This window comes from Hydractinia symbiolongicarpus, chromosome 6 (genome assembly GCF_029227915.1).
Source record: "Hydractinia symbiolongicarpus strain clone_291-10 chromosome 6, HSymV2.1, whole genome shotgun sequence".
Classification (NCBI taxonomy): Eukaryota; Metazoa; Cnidaria; class Hydrozoa; order Anthoathecata; family Hydractiniidae; genus Hydractinia; species Hydractinia symbiolongicarpus.
In genome coordinates, this window is record NC_079880.1 from 8328254 (window position 1) to 8350748 (window position 22495).

The 22495-nt window shown below is 32.5% G+C and overlaps 2 protein-coding genes and 1 long non-coding RNA gene across 4 annotated transcripts; 1 reads left to right on the forward strand and 2 right to left on the reverse strand.

Moving 5' to 3' along the window:
• Nucleotides 1-1094: 1094 nt before the first annotated feature.
• Nucleotides 1095-12878, reverse strand: LOC130647916 (endoribonuclease LACTB2-like). Of its 2 annotated transcripts, none has more exons than XM_057453924.1 (7): nucleotides 12707-12878; nucleotides 4973-5136; nucleotides 4580-4812; nucleotides 3870-4022; nucleotides 2639-2710; nucleotides 1809-1890; nucleotides 1095-1486 (listed from the first exon to the last, which is right to left on the reverse strand). In XM_057453924.1, exons 1-7 carry the CDS (start codon nucleotides 12718-12720, stop codon nucleotides 1449-1451), a joined length of 756 nt encoding a protein of 251 aa, XP_057309907.1. In that variant the 5' UTR covers nucleotides 12721-12878; the 3' UTR covers nucleotides 1095-1448. The 2 variants fall into 2 exon arrangements, with proteins under 2 accessions (XP_057309907.1, XP_057309906.1); XM_057453923.1 differs by lacking the exon at nucleotides 12707-12878 and adding an exon at nucleotides 9812-9988.
• LOC130647917 (testicular haploid expressed gene protein-like) lies at nucleotides 9955-15675 on the forward strand. The gene is made up of 5 exons (XM_057453925.1): nucleotides 9955-10063; nucleotides 10147-10213; nucleotides 13073-13140; nucleotides 13223-13289; nucleotides 14978-15675. Exons 1-5 carry the CDS (start codon nucleotides 10048-10050, stop codon nucleotides 15552-15554), a joined length of 795 nt encoding a protein of 264 aa, XP_057309908.1. The 5' UTR covers nucleotides 9955-10047; the 3' UTR covers nucleotides 15555-15675.
• A 918-nt stretch (nucleotides 15676-16593) lies between these two features.
• Nucleotides 16594-17836, reverse strand: LOC130647918 (uncharacterized). The gene is made up of 3 exons (XR_008982904.1): nucleotides 17826-17836; nucleotides 17510-17604; nucleotides 16594-17191 (listed from the first exon to the last, which is right to left on the reverse strand). It is a non-coding gene; the product is annotated as an uncharacterized LOC130647918 (long non-coding RNA).
• Nucleotides 17837-22495: the final 4659 nt, after the last annotated feature.

A 22495-nucleotide genomic window follows, 5' to 3' on the forward strand; every position in this document is an offset into this window, starting at 1 on the left:
ATTTTCCACAGCATCAAAATGCCCATAAAATTAAGGACAATTCCTAATCAAAACAACTTATGCCTTTTTTTTAAATTCTACCATATTTTTCGACTTGCTGATTCTCTGGTTTGTTCCGTTTTATGGTCGTCAATCACTCTCTTAAGGCGAAATCTACATTTTTGTTAAGACGGTGTACGTTTTGCTGGCATTTGAAACGCTTCAACAGTTTTAACCCGAATAAAATTTCACATGAAATATATTCCGAATTCAATGAAGCGAAAACAGTTTGTAAACAAACGTAAATTTAAACGCAGTGGTACAGAGATGGATGTAAAAAGCAAGACGTACTGTAAGGGAATTACTTTTTACGAAAATTAAGAAATTTTCGCGTAGTTGGCAAGTTCTAATATTTTGCAAAAATTAAATTTATCTTTAATAAGGGTTACGAGAAGGAGAAAAATAATTTTTGGAGAAATGTTTGCGAAATTGAGAACAAATCTCATAGTTAAATTGAAGGTAGGGATTTAACGAGTTAAAACCATAAAACTCGCTGACTGAGTACTTGGTTCAAATTGTTTCAACCTTACCCACAGAAATGTTTCTGGTATAAAAGTATTATACGCTCAGTATGTCAAAATCATCTCTCATTACTTTCCCTCTATTGTAGAAAATTAATAATGGGAGCATGTGATGCCATAGCAACTTTGTTTTGGTCGCTGATATGGTTAATTTGTTTATTTATCACCATACCAATTGGTTTAATTTGCGCCGTCATTTACGTCATTCTGTCGCCGTTGTCAGTGTGTTGCAGCTGCTGCACGTCAATAACAGACACTCTTCATAAAGGGCTTGATTTACCAAGATCAATGGCTAGTAATATGATGGACGGAAAGAAAGGATGTTGAGACAAAAGTTGAACAATGGTTAGGCCGAAACAAGTCTTGCTGTTAAGAATGCTAGAGTGACTGGAAATTTAGTCGCGACACTTCCACAACACTGGAAAACAGCAAGTTGCCAACAATGATAACCTTCTGTTGTAGAATCTTAGTATTACCACGGAGGTAGAAATCCTTCAATGGTATTAAATATTGGGAAGGGAAATAAACGACTCGTTGTTTTCTCTTTGTTATCATTATAATTTTAAAAAAGGTTTAATTTAAAAATGTAAAATTTATAATAGTTATGACGTCATCTTACCAAAGTGACTGCAACTGAAGAGATTACATTTTACCACAGAGACTTTGGTATCGATTTTTTTAATGGATACGTACGTTCAACCGAGTTTTTTAACCAACATAAAAGCTTAAAAAGCTTGAAATAAATTTAAAAGTTGTTTTAGGTTCACAAAACTTAGAAAATAAAAAGGACTAAATTGTGTACTAGCGGTAAACTGTTTTTACCCATAAGGCATTGTAGATTCTATGTACAGCGACAAAATGGTAACCAAATACTTCAAATTCTCTTTTTCACATTTTACTCTTCCACATATTTTTCGATGCACATTCTAAACAAATAAAGCACTCAAGTAAACACATCTTCCATGTGGATTTCCCCACCTGAGGAGGAGAGATCTGTGCTATAATATTACTCAAAACTGACCATAGAATCATTGCGTCAAACCATTGAAATACGAAACATTGAACAAAAAAATAGAAAATGTATAGTCAAATTTATGGAAGATGATGGTGAATTTTAGAATTGGAAGAAATAGTTAGCGTTTCCCCTATCCTAACCCTAACCCTAGCAGAGTGGGAACTAATCAGATGACGCAATAGGATACAACTATAAGATGCAGCCAAACTGTTACTAACGAATATATGACTTACTGATCTTGCCTTCCTTCTCAAGTTTATAAAGATGATTTAAAACATTTCTTTCAGCGCTTTTGATTAGGTTTTCATCCAACCCCTAAAACATAACATATAATACAACTGTTTCTCGACTTATCTCGATATATTCGTTTTAGGGAAAAAATAGACACTGGTCACATTTCATTGTGCATGTCGGACAAGAATGACTTTTATATTCCATCGCATTGTTTCGGCGATGATCTTGTAACGTAGAAGGTCTTTATTTAAGTCATAGTTCTTCTCAAATATCAAAATTTATACACATAAAAACACAGTATTTACAAATTGAAGTTCCTCGTATAATGATATAACAAGAATTCCAGATAGCACATTTATTAGTCTGGATATCTTAATAGAATAAATTTTCGCGAAGTTTTGTGAATACCGTCATCCGCGAAATTAATTTTAAAACCTTTTAACAAAATTTTGGGAATAATAAGTCATTGTTTTTGGGTATATCACTAATTTTTGATACCGTCCGTACTTTGCTTATATATAAAAAGAAATATTTTTTATTGACATTGTGCCAGCTGGTGAAATGAAAAGTCGCATGGATCTGATTAACACATAGACTTTGGTGTTGATGCAGGACGAAATGACTTACATTATAAAATCGTAAACTTGTAGTACACGCATTTTCTTTTGTGAAAATATGCATTATAAATTATGCTCTTTTAAGAAGAGTGTGATGTTAAAATTTTAAGAAGATAATCTAACGATGACTATTTTGCGCACTAATTTTTTTATAATATTCTTTAAATATTTTAAGCATTTGTTGACAACATAGTGTAAAAAACACAACATACCTTGTATATCTCCATAACAAGACTGTTTGGCGTGTGTGACTTATCTTTATGATCCATGAAAATTTTTAAGATCTGTTAACAGAAAAAAGAAAATAAATAATAAAAAATATCATAAATAAACTGTTCTACAAACAAACTGAAATGCAGCTTGTTCGAATTTGCATCGCTGATATAACAGATTCAACTGACAGAGAGCTTTCGGTCACGGTTCAAAAGAGGTGCAAGAATGAATCAGGCAACGAAGCAGCCGAACAGTTTGCAACTTGCACATTTAATAAACTGCTAAAAACATGAATAAAGGACATAAGGTTTTATTATGTAGAGATACAAAACTGCACAGTCCAGCAATTTAAATAAATGGAACCGAATATAAATTGAAGGCAAAAATTAGAAAAATTAAAAATGATTTAGGATTGCAGTATTTAGGCTTGGCTTTTGTTTAATCATGAAACAAGATAAAATACCTGCATGAAACATAATAATGACAGAATGTGAATTTTGCAAAAACATAATTGATTTCCACCAGCGAAGGCGGAATCTTTAAAATCGCGTGAGGAGATAGAGAGATAGAGACAGCGCAGCTAGGTTGGACGCCTGAAACTTATACAGGCTAAAGATTTTTTTCTGAGAACGAGGCTAAATTGAGTTTTAAGCCAATAAGAATACAACAGTGCAACAGATTGTTTTATTATCTAATGAACAATGCTTTATTTTAAAGTTCATATGCTATCGAAAGTTAAAGCTGTGCAGTGTAGCATAATGAAGATCGTCTTATAATGCGCCATCTTTGATGTTACGTCATTTTTTTCTGTACAATTTTTCAAGCACGTAGACTAAAGCTATATTCAGTAGAACTAATTAATTAATTATTCATGAATTTTATTTTTTATTTATTGAGTTGTATTTTAACATTGCAGGTTAGTTACAATAATAATTGAGAATACTCAATGATTTGTTTACCCCATAATTCTCTGTTTTCAAGATCAACTTCAAATTTTAAAATCTTTTAGGCTAATGGCGGAAATCTTCAAGCCCCCGGGCTTCTTGTTACACATTATTTTCTTTATTTACATATAGGGCTGCAGTTGAAATTTAAATCACTATTATATATACCTACAAGATGGGCTAGATCAGAAGGAAAAATTGTTTATCTAAATTCTACCGGAATTAATTTTCGTAATTTTGGCGAATAGAAAGTTTTCACGAAACTTAATTACTTTAAGATTCTTACTTGGTTTTCTCGCATATTTCTATGATTAATGTATTCCGTGATTGTTTTCATTCCATTTTCAATAACGGGACCGTGGCCAGGATATATTCGTCCAATATTTAACGCCTGTAATTTTTCTAGAGATTTCATATAATCGAAAAGATCTTCAAATACCTAAATAGAAAAATAGGAAAATAATATGATCCAGTTTTCTAACACTTGTGTTAATAATGTGGTGTGAGAAATATATTGACAACAATATTTTAATTATAACCATCTTGGTCTACCTCCGGGGTTTTGGCCCAGGGGCTCCGAGTCTCTATACCTTACTGGTCAATTATCCTCTTTTATCCTTTCTGCAAAAAAGAAGTGACGTTTCTGTTGAGAAGACGTTTATCTCAGTTAACACTCAATATTTAATAGACCAACTTCAACCCTCTATAGTTCTTCTTTCTTGAGCATCCCAACGCCCTCGAAACAATTCACCAATACACTCGACTTCCATTTACTTGGGATAAAACTATTCTTGATAACCTGATTATCAAGACCTGTAACTCATCTGTTCAACAACATACAGGCTTGTTAATCCTCATTTAGCACTACTCATTTTTTCTTAATCTGAATACGTAGCTCCTCTAATGAATTACCATAAGGCAAAATAGCCATATCCAAACCCTGTACATAAATGCGTTTTGTAAATAGTAAAAAAAAACTATGCACTTAGTACTCACTGCAGTGCCTTCACCTAGTATACAATCAGCTGAAAACAACGCATTTTCTTCTTTTAGATGCAATGACATATGGTCTGATGTGTGACCAGGAGTATAAACTGTTTGCAATGTAGCTCCATCAGTTTTAAAGATGTGGCCATCGTCAATGTAGGAGTATTTGATTGAATCTTTAGCATTAAAAATCACTTCGTTATGACCAGGTCGAACAAACTTCGAAAAAGATACTGGTTTTTCTACAATAAAAATAACAGTGGTAACTCAGTATTTCTGTCAATAAAGCAGGCAGAAGATAAACAACTTTCCAATGGCGAAAAAAGAGAACAACATTTTCCAAATTCTGATTTTTTTATACTTAAGTTAATTGAAATCAAAACAATGAAAACATCTACTAACCTTCTAGCACGTGATTGTAAATATCATTTATCCCTCCCACGTGGTCTATATGCCAATGAGTTAATACAATTTCTTGAATAGCACAACGACATTTTTTTAGTGCACTTTGCAAATTTTCAATATACTCTGGCACATCTGGATTCCCAGTATCTATCAAAATTCGCCTAAAACATACAAAAAACATTCTATCGTTGCCAACCTTTTTTAAAGCAACAGATAAACAAATTGGCCCCATGCATTCCATTTTTAAAAACATATACATAGGAAAAATTTATTTGTCCAGGGAAAATGATTTATATGATATGCCCAGGTAGTATTGATTTCTAACTCTATACCAGCACAAAATTATAAATAATAAAATGTCAGCAACTATTTAGTTCCCTGGCTTTTTAATAAAATTAATGACACAGGTGATGGACTACTGTTCAAAATAAGTGGATATACCGTTATTACGGCAAAAAAATCTTTTTATTTTTGATCCTTATCACCATGTTGACATATAAAAAAATGAGTAAGGTACTGTGCAGTTTTGTGTGCTCCCTTTGTCTGGTTTTTAAAGTCTTGTCCATCAGCCTGGTCTCTATTTAGTATTAGTACATTTTTTTGCATAGTGTACATCAATTTTTTGCTCTTTGTACTTTCATCAAAATGTATCGCTTTATTTTGGTTTACATTATACTATCTTCACACTTTTACTAGCTTCACACTTTTACTAGCTTCACACTTTTACTAGCTTCACACTTTTACTAGCTTCACACTTTTACTAGCTTCACACTTTTACCAGCTTATTTATTTATTTGTATCTATACCAATTGTTTTAAATTTTAGAAACTTTTGTGTAATTTTATTAGTGAGTTTTTACATTTATATATTTTCTACATAACACACAACATGTAACCAAATTTTACTGTATGATTGTTGAAGCTGGTCAATAAAATAAATATATTATTGAAGATATTATTTCGGTTTGTCCGTTCAGTATTCATATTACTGTGGAAAGTTTATCATTTATTGAACATGATAGTTTAGCAGGCGACGTTTCAGGAGATCCTTCTCCCATCATCGGGCAAAGTAAAATGATGTTGAGCATGTATTTATATAATTGCTGAGGATCGAACTTCATAAAAATTAACCAATCAGAAACAAGCTGATAATTACAGTTAATTACGGTAATTAACATTTTCGCACCTAGATGTAGGTAACTACTTCTTCTGTAGGGCTGGTAACCAAAGATCAGGAAGTTGATACAAGATGCTGTTATGTGTTTGTTACGTGCTACACTGTTGATGGTTTCTTTAATCTTCCTGGCCGTTGGTCTTGTATTTCTGTCAATGATTTTCTTCTCATCCCAATTAAACTGATGACTTCTGCTCAAGCTGTGGCCGCAATTTCATTTTTCTTCACATCTCCGTTTCTCACTGCTAAACTATCATGTTCAAGAAATGATAAACTTTCCACAGTAAAATAAATATATTTTTTTAAATATGAAACTTAAAGTGTTTTTATTTCATTAAAAATCTGACTTAGATTTTGATACCTTAAAATTTTTATTCAACTTATCATACTAAAAATGATGCCATGCGTAAGGTAGATGCTGCTGCCATGAATTAACCAAAACTATCCCAGCCCATGTAAAAGGTATGCCATGTGTAAGGCTAATACTGTCCATTGTATGCTAATAAAACTACATCTGCACATAGCAAAAACAGCATAACTGCATTTAAAAACAAAAATTTTATTTAGATTCATTGTAAATAATATGTGTAAGACATATCAAAAGAAACTTTCAAAAGATAAGTATCATAGCTGTTGATATTCAACCTATGCTACTTTTCTCCTGGAATGAGCTTGAGAGAATACTAATAGCAAAGAGGATGTTTGTACAAAGGTTATAATCATGTCAAAAGGGCAGTTGTCCAAGATCAATGTGCCAATCAATGTAGCCGGAGTGGGTAAAGAACTTCCCAGAGCGGCTGACAGTAACGGAATTATAACAGTTAAAGTAACACAGAAAATAATTTCAGGCCGTGCGACACTAGTTTATTCATGCAGCATTACATTTAGGTCAAAAGCTCTTATATCAATTGAAAAGACACCACTAGATCTAAGCAATGAAATAGATGAGTGACGAAGAACCTACTAGTGATGACAACAAATGATAAAGCTAATTATGCAGAACTTTTCTAATGAAACTTAGCTCCAGGACAAGTTGTGAAATTTGCTTTGAAAATTCGAGCAAAAGTTCCAGTTATGAGGGCGTAATTTGACTAAGGGACCAAAAAAATGGTTCTTCTAATTATCGAATGTTCCACTTATCCGGAATTCCACTTATCCCAAAAGATTAGAAGATTTCTACCTCGTGGTTATGGAGTTTGCTTAGCAATCACAAGGTTCATGGTTTGGTCCACAGCGAGGGCATGTTTAGCAAGTGGCTTTACCACAGCTACGGTCAACCCATGCAATGTGAGGAAAATTGGGTAGGTATTACTAGTGCATACTGAATGTATACATTCTGAACACAGGACCCACATTGATAACAGTGTTTCCAACACCGAAGTGGCTATATCCTGCATAAATATTCGGAATAATAATAACAATAATAATGATTATAAGGGACTAGGAAAAATGGTTCCACTTAGTGAAACTTGCACTTATTACAGATTGAGCGTCGACTTTAGTAAACATCAAGTGAAACTTCAATGGATCTACCTGGATAATAATTAACTCATATTTAACACTGTTTTTTTAAAATAACTTAAATCACAGATGTAAGTACTAAAATCCATTTTTTCAGATGTTCTGACTCATTTTGACCCTGAAATCCACCATTATCTCAAAAAATTGTAAATTGTTCTCTATCTTTGTGCAAAAAATCAGAAAAACTACTGATCCAATTCTGAAAAAAATTGGTAAGGAACAAACGGACACACAGACACAGGTCAATTTATAGGACCTCACCTGTACAAGGTATTTTCAACAACAAACAAATTATTCAGCTGTATAGTAAGTTAGTAGAAACAGTATTGAGTGATCTTTGTAGTGATTAACTGCAAAATCCATACTTCTTTGCTAAACAAGAAAATGATGAAGTACATCAAGTTTTGGCTTCCACAGAAATATTAGACCACGATTGTAGTTATGATGTCAGGTTAAATCAAATAGAAATGGTAATTGTCAGCAATGGAAATGTTATTGTCAGCACGCCCTACTTTTCTTGGGGACGATGAATAAATGGTTTGATACAGTCCTTAAACAAAATTTAAAGGTTAACACCATTGTTTAACATAGGAATGAACCCCTTTACATTTTTCTGACTGGGAAAGCTCATTGTGGCAGATCATATTTAACAAATGCATTTTATCAATTAATGACAAATATTATTGATTACTGTGAAAACATTGGTATGACTCGCCATGAAAATTGATGGGTTAAAAAAGTAACTGACAATGGTTTTATACTGAAAAATTTTTGCTTTATTTTAACTTGTTTGTTTTTACTTTTTAACCCACTGTGAAAACATTCCTTTCCTGTGTTTTGTTGTTACCACCCACTGACATTTTAGCTAATAATATAAATGAAAATACAATCCACTCTGAATTAAATATTCATGTGTTATATGTTTAGCATATCTGTGCCTAGATTAAGTGACACAAATAAATTATCACTTAAAAACAAACTTTCAGAAGTTGAATTGATCACCCCGTCCAACCCATGCTAGTATGGAAAACAGACATTAAGCCGAGAATGATGATGATGACGATAATGATTATAGATGAAGTGTTGATGGTTTCTACCACCAATTAAAGCAGCACCTGTTAACTCCTTGGTATTATGGCAATAATATCCCTGAAAAGGTCTATAATGGAGAAAATTTTTTAGTTGGCAGAACTAGAGTAATGTGGCCAAAAGATAAATATTCCTCAACATGTTTCACAATCTCAAATTAGTAATGCTTTAAACAAAAGCCAAAGTGACACTGGTGGACTTGCAGCAGTACCAATGATAAAAGAAAATTGAAGAGTTAATTTAAATGTAACCATTGAATATTGGTAATATAATGGGCAGGACAAGGGTGCTGACTCGCTAAAAGCGCAGTTTATTTTTCTCATTTAAATTTTGTCGAGAAAAAGAAATGTGCTATTTTGTTGTTGTACTCTCAGTTTATTATTTGTAGGATTTTATTACAGCTATTTATGGAATAAATGATATAAAAAGTTTTTTTTAGAACTCTTCCACACTGCTCAATATTAAAAGAATTTAATCAATAATATTTATCTCCTAGTAAACTGTAATATATGTTTTTTTCATTCGTTCAATCATTGGGCAATAAGTGAGTGCTGGTAAAACTATGTGAGGAAAAAATTTGATAGTGGCCCCCAGTGGAAACAATCCACTAACTATAGGTTTTTGTGATTTTCTGGGCTAGCCACTTTAAATATTTATTATTACTATTATTATTATTATTATTATTATTATTATTATTATAGGACTTAACAAAAAATTTGCTAATTTTTTTTAAATATCTTCAAATCTTAAATATGTTTTAGCTCCTGGTTAATCTTTGTCATTTAGGTTTTAAAACGTTTTTACTTGTAAGTTTTGTTTAATTAAGATTTTTACTGTGTTTGTTTTGACTGCTGTAAGGTTTTAACTGTAAGGTTTGACTGTAAAAAGTCTGCGAGAATAAGCTAGTCATTAGCCAAAAGGTATTAAACAAAAAGAATAGAATATCCTTTAGAGATTTCACTGGCAATGATTTCATGCCACAGTCATATTTTTTTTTATTCTCAGTTTGGTGTCTCAAAACACTCTGCATAATTAAATGTAATTTATATCTACCTTTCTCCAGTGCCTACTATGTATGTGTTAGTTCCTTGTAAAGTGAGTGGGCCAGGATTACATCCCAATACACGAATTACTCTTGAAGATAGTTGCTCTAATTTGGGAATATTTTTAAGCATTTTTTGCTTATTACACAAGCGCTACCATTATGATTTCTCGCACGCTATCCGTTCTTGGACATTGGTCATGACGTCACTGATCGGTTTCTGGGGAAACTATGTAAATCAAAAAAAATGGCTGCTGAGAAAAGTATGTTCATTTGATTTTGTTATCAATATTAATTACTATCTTTTTATTTGAGTTTTAACATACCTTTTTAAAATTATTTTTAGCTAAAGGAAAAAGGATCGATTCATTGGCACGTCCTAAACCCGTTACAGCTCAATTTATTGATGATCAGTGAGTATTGGGGTGGGCTCTTCTTAAATTTGAGTGGTATAGTGATTTATATTTTATGTGGTTGGCCATATTAATTTGAAGGGATATACCTTGTAAATTATGTCAAGGGCTTCAAGGGAAGTTATAGATTGTTTAAAGCTTGACCTTTCTGTTTGTCTAATTTCCAAACTAGACGAAGAAGATTGATAGAAGATAGATAGCTAGATAAATAGATGTGCCTCACAAATATTAAAGGATATACTTGACTTTTATTTCCAGAAGGATCCATGGCTGAGATAAGGGGTCCTAGATTTTAATGCTTGTTTTGAGCTACGCAGAGCCAATTAGTTCTAACTTACAACTCCCTGTAACATCCCAAGCAGTGACCATCTCCCCAATTTCCCTAACATGGCATGGATAAACCCTGGGCTATGGTAACACACACTCACATATATTGATTCACTGTCAGACAGAATCGAAACCCAGTATTCCGCACAAAGTGCAAAAGAAAGCTGCAGTACACAACACGATTCCAATGAGGCTCGATCCCGGGTTATTCTTGGGTGGAAATGTAGATTAATAATAACTAGAGCTAGCTGGCTATAACCAGAGAAATTTGGATTGGTGTATAATAAATAGTTTAATAAATGGTTTAACTAAAATGTTGTTAAAGAAAAATAAAAGTGATCTTTTTTTCTGTATCTAGAGAAGTATAAAATTATTATACACAGGTTAGCCTTTGTTTGATAACTGTGGTGGTTGTCAATCAAAAGTGTTTAAGGACAAAACTTAGACACAAAAACAATGTTAAAGTATAACTGCAGTAAAATGTTTTTTACATAACCAACTAGCTGACTTAAAAAAAATTCAGATAGATAATGGCATGTGGTCTTTATTGGAAACTTAGCTAAATTACTGTTAAAAGATTATATTTTGCCCATTGTGTTGTTTATTTTTTAGTTGTTAGCAACAGAAATGCCACAAGGTGGTTGGACATGTTTATTAAAGAGTTACCCTGAGTGCCATTCGAAAAACTTAAAAACACTTTTTTTGCAATGTTCTTGAAATATTTTGATTTTTTCTGGTTTTTAGGTTATAACAACTTTCCAAAATTTGGTACGGTCACCCTAGATCAGTTTCTAACATCATATTTGCTGTAAAGAAGTGAGGAAATACAAAAATATTTTTTTTTACCTGAGTATTTTTAATTTTACTATGAAATACCTTATCAGGGAATTGTAGAAATTTATATATTATCATTATTTATTTTCGTGGATCAATTTTTAAAAAGACCGAAAAAGTATATTTTGCGAAGATTTGTTTTCGTGAATCAGTCTTTTTTCACAAAAACATCATTTTAGGGAGTTTTGCGAAAAATTGTTTTTACAAACCTAATATTTGCTACTAAAGTTTATTTCAGATATGCTGGCAAGGCATTACTTTTATCAGCGAAAAATTCGGTTTTAATTATTCAGCAAGGATTTATTTTCGCAAATTGACCTTTACAGGAACTTTCATAATCACAAATTTTTGAGAAGATGGATAAATTCACGAAATTTGAGAAACTTGATATCCACAATATTTATTAAAATATTTTTATTGAATTATTATTAAAAAAACATCTAAAGCAAATGGCAGTGATTTAACTATAGAAAGAAAACAAGATACCTTGGTTATAGGGCCCAAAATTGTCAACCCTCTATTTCAGATAACAGAAGTAAAACACACCATTTTGTTATTCCAATTTTGTAAAAATGCACACAAATTCTGTTATACAAGGTTGCATATAAACCCCAAACACCCCATATATTTAAGGATGTCTTTAGGCTACTTTCGAAATAAAATTGGTGATTTTTACTGAATTTCCCACACTTTCCACTACAAATTTTTTCTGAAATAATGCATGAGAAACAAGAAAAAAATGAAAGTGTAACGAGCAATATACATGCACACTTTAACATTCTTATCAATTTAGGCTGGGTGTGAAAAATGAAACTAACTGTGTAAAAGGGAGAGAGCTTTGTACAAAATTCAACAAATGAATAACTCTACATCAATGGAATTAAAACTTTTAGTAGCCACAAAGGGTAAATTCAATAGTATAAGGATGTTTCCATTGATCCATGTAAGTAAATAATGACAATATATAAGTTTTGTCCTCAAACACCTTCCATTTCCTTGACAACCACCACATTTATCAAACAAAAGCCAACCTGTGCATAATAATTCTATACTTCTTTAAAACAGAGAAAAAATTTACTTTTGTTTTGCTTTAACAACATTAGTGTGGTGTTGTCTTTCTTTTGAAATCCATGAACCTACACATTGTTGTTTAACCATTTTTGATCTTTTGAAATAATTTGGATAAACATGTGGCCCTTTTTGAGAATAGTTATTTCCTTCTGTTGATGTCATGGACTTTGAATATCAAATTAGAAATAAAATTAAAAAAGTAGCTTTTACACAACACAAAAACTTAGGTAGACAAGTTTTATATATCTAATTTCTTTTTACCACATCAATAACATGTTTTCTATCTTTTATTTTTACTGCGATTGAAGAGAATTATTCACCGTCACATGATTTGATTATGAAACCATATGCATTTTATGTTCCATCACAGTCAAAGCCTACAACAACTTTAAAATTTCCAGTTTCCATGAAACGTAGATTGGATGAAATATATCCATATTACATTTAGTTTATGAGATTACCATGTGTTTTTGTGTTTGTCCAACTTGGTGTAAACTTGATGTTAACATTTTTAAGATTTCATACAATACGCATATTGATGTTACATTGTTTAATTTGCAATGCTCAACCTTACCTCACATAGTCTAGTAAAACGTAATGTTTGTTTTCATTTTGTCATCTCTTTAGTCGTTCAGTTTATTGGAAAAACAATATATCTAAAGACTGGGATAAAAGTGATAAAGCCACAAAATTTGGTAAGTTTATTGACTGTATATATATATATATTTTTACCGTGTGTTTTGTTTATATTAAAAGTTCAACTTGTTTTCTTTATAGCCCTGTCAGAAAGATTAGAGCAGTTAGTTTTGCCTAAGCCAGTGCATAAAGAGTGGCAGGGGGATAGGTGAGTTTTTTTACGTAATTTGTCCCTGTGAAACTTAGAACCTCATAACATTGCTAAGAACACTGAGTTAATTGGACTGAAGGCTTGATTTAAGTTAACCATATAATACCCTGCGAATAAAATATTTATTCTTGCACAAATGGGCGTATAAGAAACACGACTTCTGCGTAGACAGTCACCATATTTTTTAAAAACCCAATTGACTTTAAAAATAAACTCATTTTAAACACCTTAAGGGAAGAAATTATTACGCAAGAAAAGATTGTGGGATTGACCGGAATTTGCAATCTTTTCTTTCGCAATTGCAAGAAAAAGAAAAAAAATTCGCAATCTGATTTTTCCCATTTCCATGCATTTATTTCTGTCGTTGTTTTGCTATATGAAGGTTTACAAGGGAATTCCCTCAAGTATTTGTATCAAAAGAAATTTTCTTTTCAATTTTTTTTAATTCCGCAATTTATTGTTTTTTCGACCATAAATTCGCAATCTTAAAGTCTGCAAACTTTTCTTCCCTTAAGACAGTTTTAATATTTTCGACGTGTAGTTATTTTATTACTTAAAAAAGTTACAATACGATATCGAAAAATTGTTTTTTTTAAACGGCTGATCTGACACAGGGTTTTGGTTTTCTGGGACTCTTGCTTTTACAGACTACCATTTGGTTAAGCATAAAAAAAAATTAAGAACTTATGAAAAATACCTGATACATAATATATTTCTTTAAAAACAGATTTTTCCTTAATTTACTTTTTACAGAAAGTAACAATAAATGCAGTTTTTACCCATCAGTATTGTAAATCATGCAATTTTGTACAAACAACGTGAAGTAAGTTCAGATTGTACTGTCGTGTTTCCATCTGGCCTGTGAATTATATTCTAAAAAGCTATGAAGTTACTGCAGTCACTCCGTTTCGCGTATTCGAATTATAATTCACAAATCTTTAGAAAAAACAGCTTATACAAATTGATTTTAAAATACAGTTAACTCCCGGTAACACGAACCTCCAAGGGACCAGAGAAAAAAGTTCCACTTAACGAATGTTCGACTTAGGCGAAGCTCCCGGTAATTCGAACTTAGAAAAAATGAGATATTAGTTCGAGTCTATAAACTTTACAAATGTTACAATCTTGTAAGTTTTCGCTGAAGTTTCAAATAATTCCAAAAAATTGTCGGTTTGACTTAAGCTTGTTGATAGTTCTTGTTCAACAACACGACTTATTAGATTGATGTATTTTTGAAGGCAGGCTCCGTTTTCATACCAGTATTCATTTTTTGAACATTCATTGTTTATTTAGACACTAAAAAGGCCAAGTTATCCGAAATAATTACTTAAGTGGGGATCAAAAAATGGTTCGAGAAAACTAATGTTCGAGTTATCCGGAATTCGAGTTAACAAGTAGTTTTCATAAGGAAGTATGAAGAAATGTCCAGGGGCCCGTAAAAAAAACAGCTCGCCCTTGTGTAAAACTATCTTTTGTTGGGTAGTTTGGAAGAAATATGGTTAAACGCACATTTATTTATTAAACAGTGAATGCAGAAAGTGAAATGCCATGCTTATTTCCCTTGTGAACGCACTCGTTAAATAATATTTGATATAAATTTTTATGCAACAAAAAAGAAAGTAAAATATTCCATCATTACTGAGAAATGCAGGTTACAAGAGCTAGGCTTAAATTTTATTTTTTAGGCCCTCACCTATGTGGTTAGTGAATAAATCTGCTTTAAAGGCTCAGCCATCGGAGAGATTGATCTCTTTATCATCAGCAAAGCAACACCATCGCGAGTTTCAAGATGTTAAGCCTGTATATACTGTAGTAAGCAAGGCTGCTAAGAATGCGACAGCGAGTCAACGTGTTGAGATGTTAGCTCATCCAAAACAATATACAGAGTTGGCAATTAAACCAGACAGTGGTTGGGATTATAGCGAATGGGCTTCAGATGTTTCTCAAGCTGCTTTGAAATACGAGCCCTCTGGTAGAATTTTACAATTAGCCACACCTAAAGATCTAAACAAGGGTTACGAAGAATGTCGTCCAGTAATGTGGCCAGTGACAAGGGCTGCTAAAAAAGCTCTACCCAGTATACGCGTACAACAATTATCTAGACCGAAGAGTCGAAGTCAGTATAAAGAAGATTACGACTGTAATTGGTGGAAAGTCGCACCCGGTGCAAAAAAGGCCCACGCTTCGCCTCGTATTGAAGAACTAAGCACACCTTTGCCAAGAAAGATAAGATTGAAAAAACAGGGGGGTGTAAAAAGTTAACCTTTTATATAACCTTGATATATGCTTTTATTTAATATGTACATCGTATTTTTTAATATGTATATTTTTTTAATTTTATATGATTTTAAATGATTACAATGGAATAATATTATTACATATTCTTGGTTAGTTTTTATATTTATATATCCTTTTCTTCTATTCGCTGTGGGAAGTGTGCAGATCGGGACTGAAACGAAACATTCGAATGATTATATGTAGAATTTTTTAATCCAAGGGTTTTTTTTCTGACACAATTTTCCGTATAAACCGGTAAAAAACTATCAGTTAATAAAACACAATATCTTAGAGCAATCACCAATTGAGATATCGTTATGGTGAGTTAAATTTCTACAGTTTTTGTACTTTTTCGTTGCATTATTTGTCAATCAAAGATGTTGCAAATATCAAGCTGCTAAATATGCCATCAAAGTGCAAGCTGTATCATCAAAGCTGATACAGCTTGTGAACGGATAATTTTGCGCTTGAATGATAAAGATCTTTTAAAGTTTTAAATACTAATGGCCGCATTGCACGAGGCTCATCAGAAATAGATTATAAGGAACCAATTTTTAAACAACGTCGACTCTCCCTGTGAATAAAAACACTTTGCTAATGGGTAAATTTGACTGCTTTAAATTTGCGCAAATTGTGTGGCTCTATCTAGCTCGTTCTTCTTAGTCTTAGTGTTTTGCAACTAGCTATTAATATTTGTGTACTAAAAGTTCATTTAGTACTGGTCGGAATCACGAAATAGGCTTTAAAACCAACATAATTTGCGGTCACAGTAACATATACCATTTTGGTTTGTCCATACATAATTGTGTTTATCATTATAAATGCAATGTGTATACACTATTTTAATAGCTAGAATAATAGCGGCGCTGCACCTTTTTAAAAGAGTTATGCAGCATCTGTATCTCATAAGGTATGAGAAATTAAGAACTCGCCAATGCAGTAATTCCGCCTGGAAAAGTTCTCGCTAGTTCAGTTATTCCGCCTGGGAAAGTATGTTCTCGCCGAAATAATCAATTTTTCCAAATCGTGTTTTTCACTCATTTGCATCTTTTATTTTATACGCTAATATAAAATTATGTTAAGGCGTTAAAATACAACTCACTTAGACGGTTAATAAAAAATATTTCAAACAACAGAAAGAAAATTTAAACCCTGGAACAACTAACATATATACAAAAACGTACTGAGAAAAAACAGACATGATAAAAAGTAGAATGATACAAATGTTAAAGCGTTTCGAAGACATATATGAAAAACACATTTTTATCGAATGTGGTACGCTAGTAAAAATGATATAAAAAAAACTCTGTTGCTATGGGTGCTGCTATTGAAGATAATTTCAAGTTTGACAGGGGATAGAAAAACTTTTTAGCATTCAAACTGAGCTTAAACACTTTTGCGCACAAGAATGGGTAAAAAATAAGTGAAATTGGGCTGTTTTTCAATAGTTTAGGAATTAAAAATAAACTAAGAATTTTTTTTGAAAAAGTACATTTATTATAAAATTTGCATGTGAACATGTCAAATAAAACATAGTCGTGTTCCGTGACGACACCTTATTCTCTACTGTCAGAGTTGACGGATTAAGAACCAAAAGATATTGACATTATTCTTCGTAAAGTCTAAAAAAAAAAAAAAAAAAAAAGACAGATACTTCTGACGATCAAACGAAATCAAAATGGAGTTTAAACTTTGGTTAACATTTTTTACATTTCGAAAATAGTTTTGGGACGAAAGGAGATTCTATCGAAATGCTCTTGATTTTAATACTGACAACGAGCGACTTTCTTTTTTGAAATTCATGATTATTAATGTAAAAAATAATATTGTTGTCCAAAGTAAAACACGTGAAAGTTTTTTCCACAAATCTTCTATCATTTACAAGGTATGTTTTTGTCTCATTTTAAATGTTTAATAAAAAAGTACAAGACTCTAACTACCTTTGTGTTTATTCTTGTAACTCTGGTGGGAGTGGAGCTTTCGGATGTTTACTTTCAAAGTGCTGTTTGTACGTCTTAGGGTCTGGCATCTGAGACTAAACACAATGTAAATTAACATTAATCTCCTTTTGTACACAGAGCAATCCACTTTGTACACAGCACAATGAACTTTGCACAAAGAACAATCTACTTTGCACATAGAACAATGTACTTTGCACATAGACCAATGTACTTTGCACATAGAACAATGTACTTTGCACATAGAACAATGTACTTTGCACATAGAACAATGTACTTTGCACATAGAACAATCTACTTTGCACACAGCACAATGAACTTTGCACATAGAACAATGTACTTTGCACATAGAACAATGTACTTTGCACATAGAACAACTTACTTTGCACATAGAACAATGTACTTTGCACATAGAACAACTTACTTTTCACATAGAACAACTTACTTTGCACATAGAACAATCTATTTTGCACATAGAACAATGTACTTTGCACATAGAACAATCTATTTTGCACATAGAACAATGTACTTTGCACCTAGAACAATCTATTTTGCACATAGAACAATGTACTTTGCACATAGAACAATCTATTTTGCACATAGAACAATGTACTTTGCACATAGAACAATCTATTTTGCACATAGAACAATGTACTTTGCACATAGAACAACTTACTTTGCACATAGAACAATGTACTTTGCACAAAGAACAATCTACTTTGCACATAGAACAATGTACTTTGCACATAGAACAACTTACTTTGCACATAGAACAATGTACTTTGCACAAAGAACAATCTACTTTGCACATAGAACAATGTACTTTGCACATAGAACAATGTACTTTGCACATAGAACAATGTACTTTGCACATAGAACAATGTACTTTGCACATAGAACAATGTACTTTGCACATAGAACAACTTACTTTGCACATAGAACAATGTACTTTGCATAAAAAACAACTTGCACATAGAACAATCTATTTTGCACATAGAACAATCTATTTTGCACATAGAACAATGTACTTTGCACATAGAACAACTTACTTTGCACATAGAACAATGTACTTTGCACATAGAACAATGTACTTTGCACATAGAACAATGTACTTTGCACATAGAACAATGTACTTTGCACATAGAACAACTTACTTTGCACATAGAACAATCTACTTTGCAAATAAAACAACTTACTTTGCAGATAGAACAACTTACTTTGCAGATAGAACAACCTACTTTGCAGATAGAAAAATACTCTCCATAAATAAAACAACTTACTTTGCACACAGAACAACTGAATACAAGAGCAGCATTAGCAGCTTTTTTCGTGCTTGTACCTTTTTTCAGTTTCGCTTGCTTTTCAGCATTTTTTTGTTGTGATTGAATCTTTTGCTGACCACGAGCCATATCTAGAAATACACAAAACAACTAAGAAATGTAGACAGTTGCTTAACTTTCGTAATTCTAAAAAGCTTTATCTTTTTTAAATAAACTTTTGAAAACCAAAATATTCACTCTGATGCATTTATTTACTAGTTGATTAAGTTGTTCAAATACTCACTTAGTTAAGAAGGCAAATGTTCAAAGAAATGATTTGTTGACCCCAGTAATAAACTGCCTAGATGGAAAAAATAATTTTGATAACATCATTAACTCCTGTATTCTGAAACTGATTGTTTGGTCTCAATATACGAGGACAAAATAACCTGATGCCACTACTTGATTTTTATAAAGCACAGTGCTTAGTTAAAATTAGTTACAATTAGCTTTCTTTGTTAAACTTCGAGTTGCTTTTTTCAGGCTTCCCATTTTGTAAATATGTGCTTACATGATAAATCACGTATGCCAGTTGACTACGTTACGCGATTGCATAGCATACCCAATTTGCTCTGGGTACGCAATTTTTAAAATGGCTATTTATTTCTCTAACAACGCACGTGCAAAGGATCATTTTGCGGTAGAAAAGTGGGGGAAGTTTTAAATTGTGAACCCCAAACATGATAATTGAGCGTCTACTGGTATAGCTACTCTCTCAACCTAACTTCCTTTTCTACTTGTCCGAAATAGTATGCAAGACTATACTGTCATTCTCATAGATTTATTGTTTATTTTTCAGGTCATCACAAGCAAATAGGCAAAAATATGACTCATTTTCAAATTAAAAAAAGTCTTAATCCACTTGGCTCAAATAAAATTTCAAAATTCATTCAGAAATTAAATCCATGATAAAATGTCTGTTCCACTTGTACGTGCAGTTTTGCAGACTTGCTTTATTCGTGCTCCGTCGGCGTTCACCTCTGCATTATAAAGAATCGCATGGCTGGATTTTTGTGTAAGACCTGGTTACCATTGACGAAGATTTATGTCTACATAGTTCTTTTAACTAAGTCAGTGAATTAGCTAGGATGGTCAGGTTGGCTATAAAAAGGCTTGCTCGTGGATTAAAAGGACCAGAATTATTCAATAATTCTGAGATAGTGTCTGACCAAGAAAACTAAACATTGCTATAGCATCACAGCATGTGGATTTATCGAGATAAGGAGGCCACCACACGACAAAGGTTTTTGACATTTTTCATAAGGAAATAATCTGTCAACGTAGGTACTCGGTTCCCTCCGTACCTCATGTAATTCAGGTACACGATAGGGCGTAGGAACACGATTGCGTACCCTAAAATGAGAAGCCTGTAATTTAAAAAGTAAAAGTACTAGTAGCATGTGAATGATGATCGGTTTTTTCAGGTTTTTAGCTGACCCAGATATCATGATTTATGTGGAAAAATCTAAAAAAAAATTACAAAGATGCATCATCATTTAATTTTAATGACGTTAGCAATGACCTATCAATGCACAAAGAAATGTTTTAATAATTTTCTTTTGCTGTTATCTGCATTGTGTAGAGTTTGATTAAAATAAGGTATAGAATTGTGCGATTTTGATTTGCAGATAACAATTTAAAAATATGGCTGACATCAGCAAAGTACCACGAATGTACAAAATTTATCTGTTGTCTCTATTGTGTAGAGCTTGAAATGCTGATCGGGAAAATATAGAATGCTGTCTTTCTGACAAACGGTTGAAGGGATATGGGGAGTTATAGGGTTTTTGATTGATGATGTCATTCACTGTCTGTTTCAAGCAGGGTGGGTTGACTCAGCTTTGGAAAAATAGTCCTAATTTAGTCTCAAGTAGTCATTTTCCACCCATTTTCATTTTACTTAGCCTTAACTTCACTAATCTTTATCCACTTAATTAATGTCAGACTAATGCATAGACCTTGTGCCGTAACATCAGAAAACAAACTTTTGTGGCAACTTCAAAGAAAAATGAACACATCAACTTCGCCTGTCACAAACAGATGGATACACTTATTATAGAGACTAATCAATAAGGCCCATGGAGAAATCTACTTTAGACAGAAGGACAATGGAAAGAGATTGTTTTAGATTTTTTGCTGACGTCTGCAGTGAAGATAAAAAATTGGGGAAATTTAGCTCATTTGTTGCATATAATGCATAGAGATTGTGTTTGACAATCGTATAATGAGAAATAAGGGGTTTTAAATTTTTGCTGTTGTCAGTAAAGACATGTCAAAATACAAGGAAAAAAAATTATTTAACAAATATGTATACCCTTTGCCTTAATCATAGAGAGGAATTTTAGGAATAATGAAAAACCTTTGTTTGATATTTTTTCAAGAGATCTTAGGTACCATAGTGCTTCAAATAACAGGAAAAAGTAAAAACATGTAATTTTTGCCTTGCTTTCCCTTAATTAGACAAGACAAGTAAATTGATTATGGAAGTCAACTATGTAGCCTAACACATAGAACAAACACATAGAACAAAGAAATTTATGTGATACTCTACAGATTTTGAAAATAGGTCTGAAAGTTCTGAATTCCTTACATTTTCCACTAGTTTGGGACTTGTATACTTGCAATGCAGTCAAATTTTTAAGATTGTAATAGTGTGTAATGTTTTATCAGTCTTTTATCCCAAAGTATTTTTTTGTAGAATTAAACATTCCACTATAAATAATTAATCAGAAAACATGTCTCTTTCGATTCAACCAAAGCCTAGTGTTTTTAAAATTCAAGATGGTAAAGATTATGCGATCAATTTTTATTATAGTCTCACTTAATTTACTTAATTTAACGCTTCTTTGCTTAAACTCAGGATTATGTAAACAAAAATATGAAATAAAAAGTTAGCTAACTCCTTCCTCTGGGTCTTAAGACCAATTTCGCTTGGCTTAAGCACTTATTGAAATTGAAACATTGATATCCTACTTGTCTGGGGCCCTGTGTGAATACGAATTGGAAATCTACCTAGCTATAGCTATAGAAAACAACTTTTCTGTACTGGTGCCACCAGCTCTGCAGCGTCAAAATGGGCATATAAAAAGAGCAAGACCCGATCTACGGGTGATACCCCAGATCGGATACCCGATACATTGACCCAGTAACCTCTACTCTGGCACATAATGATAATTGCGTAAAAAAATTAGGAAAACACAAGCGTGTTTTAATTAAAAGAAAACAAAATATGTAAAACTGCCTGTAACTTTATTCTCGCCAAACTATACATTTCATTTGCATGCCGAAAAAAAATAAGATTTATAACAACGAGGAGAAGTGAGGCATTGGGAATCATTAACCCGATTTCTAACTTTCCACTGTCCGATAAATTTCGGGTTATTTACTAAAAATGGCGGCCGAAGCAGTCAGACTGACGGTGCCAGCAGAGATGCGGGCATGCAGCAGAGGTGGCATGTGCTGTGCACTTATTTTTGGATCTTGATTACTTATATGCCCTGCTCTATTTAGTTAATTTTGCGTTTTTTTATCTAAAAGTTTCACCGATTTAGTTGCAAGATTTTTTTGGGGGTTCTTACTTTTTGTCGTGGCGGCAGCAGTTTTCCGCCCACCCCAACTTAGCTAGCTATATATTTTAATTCAATGTCTG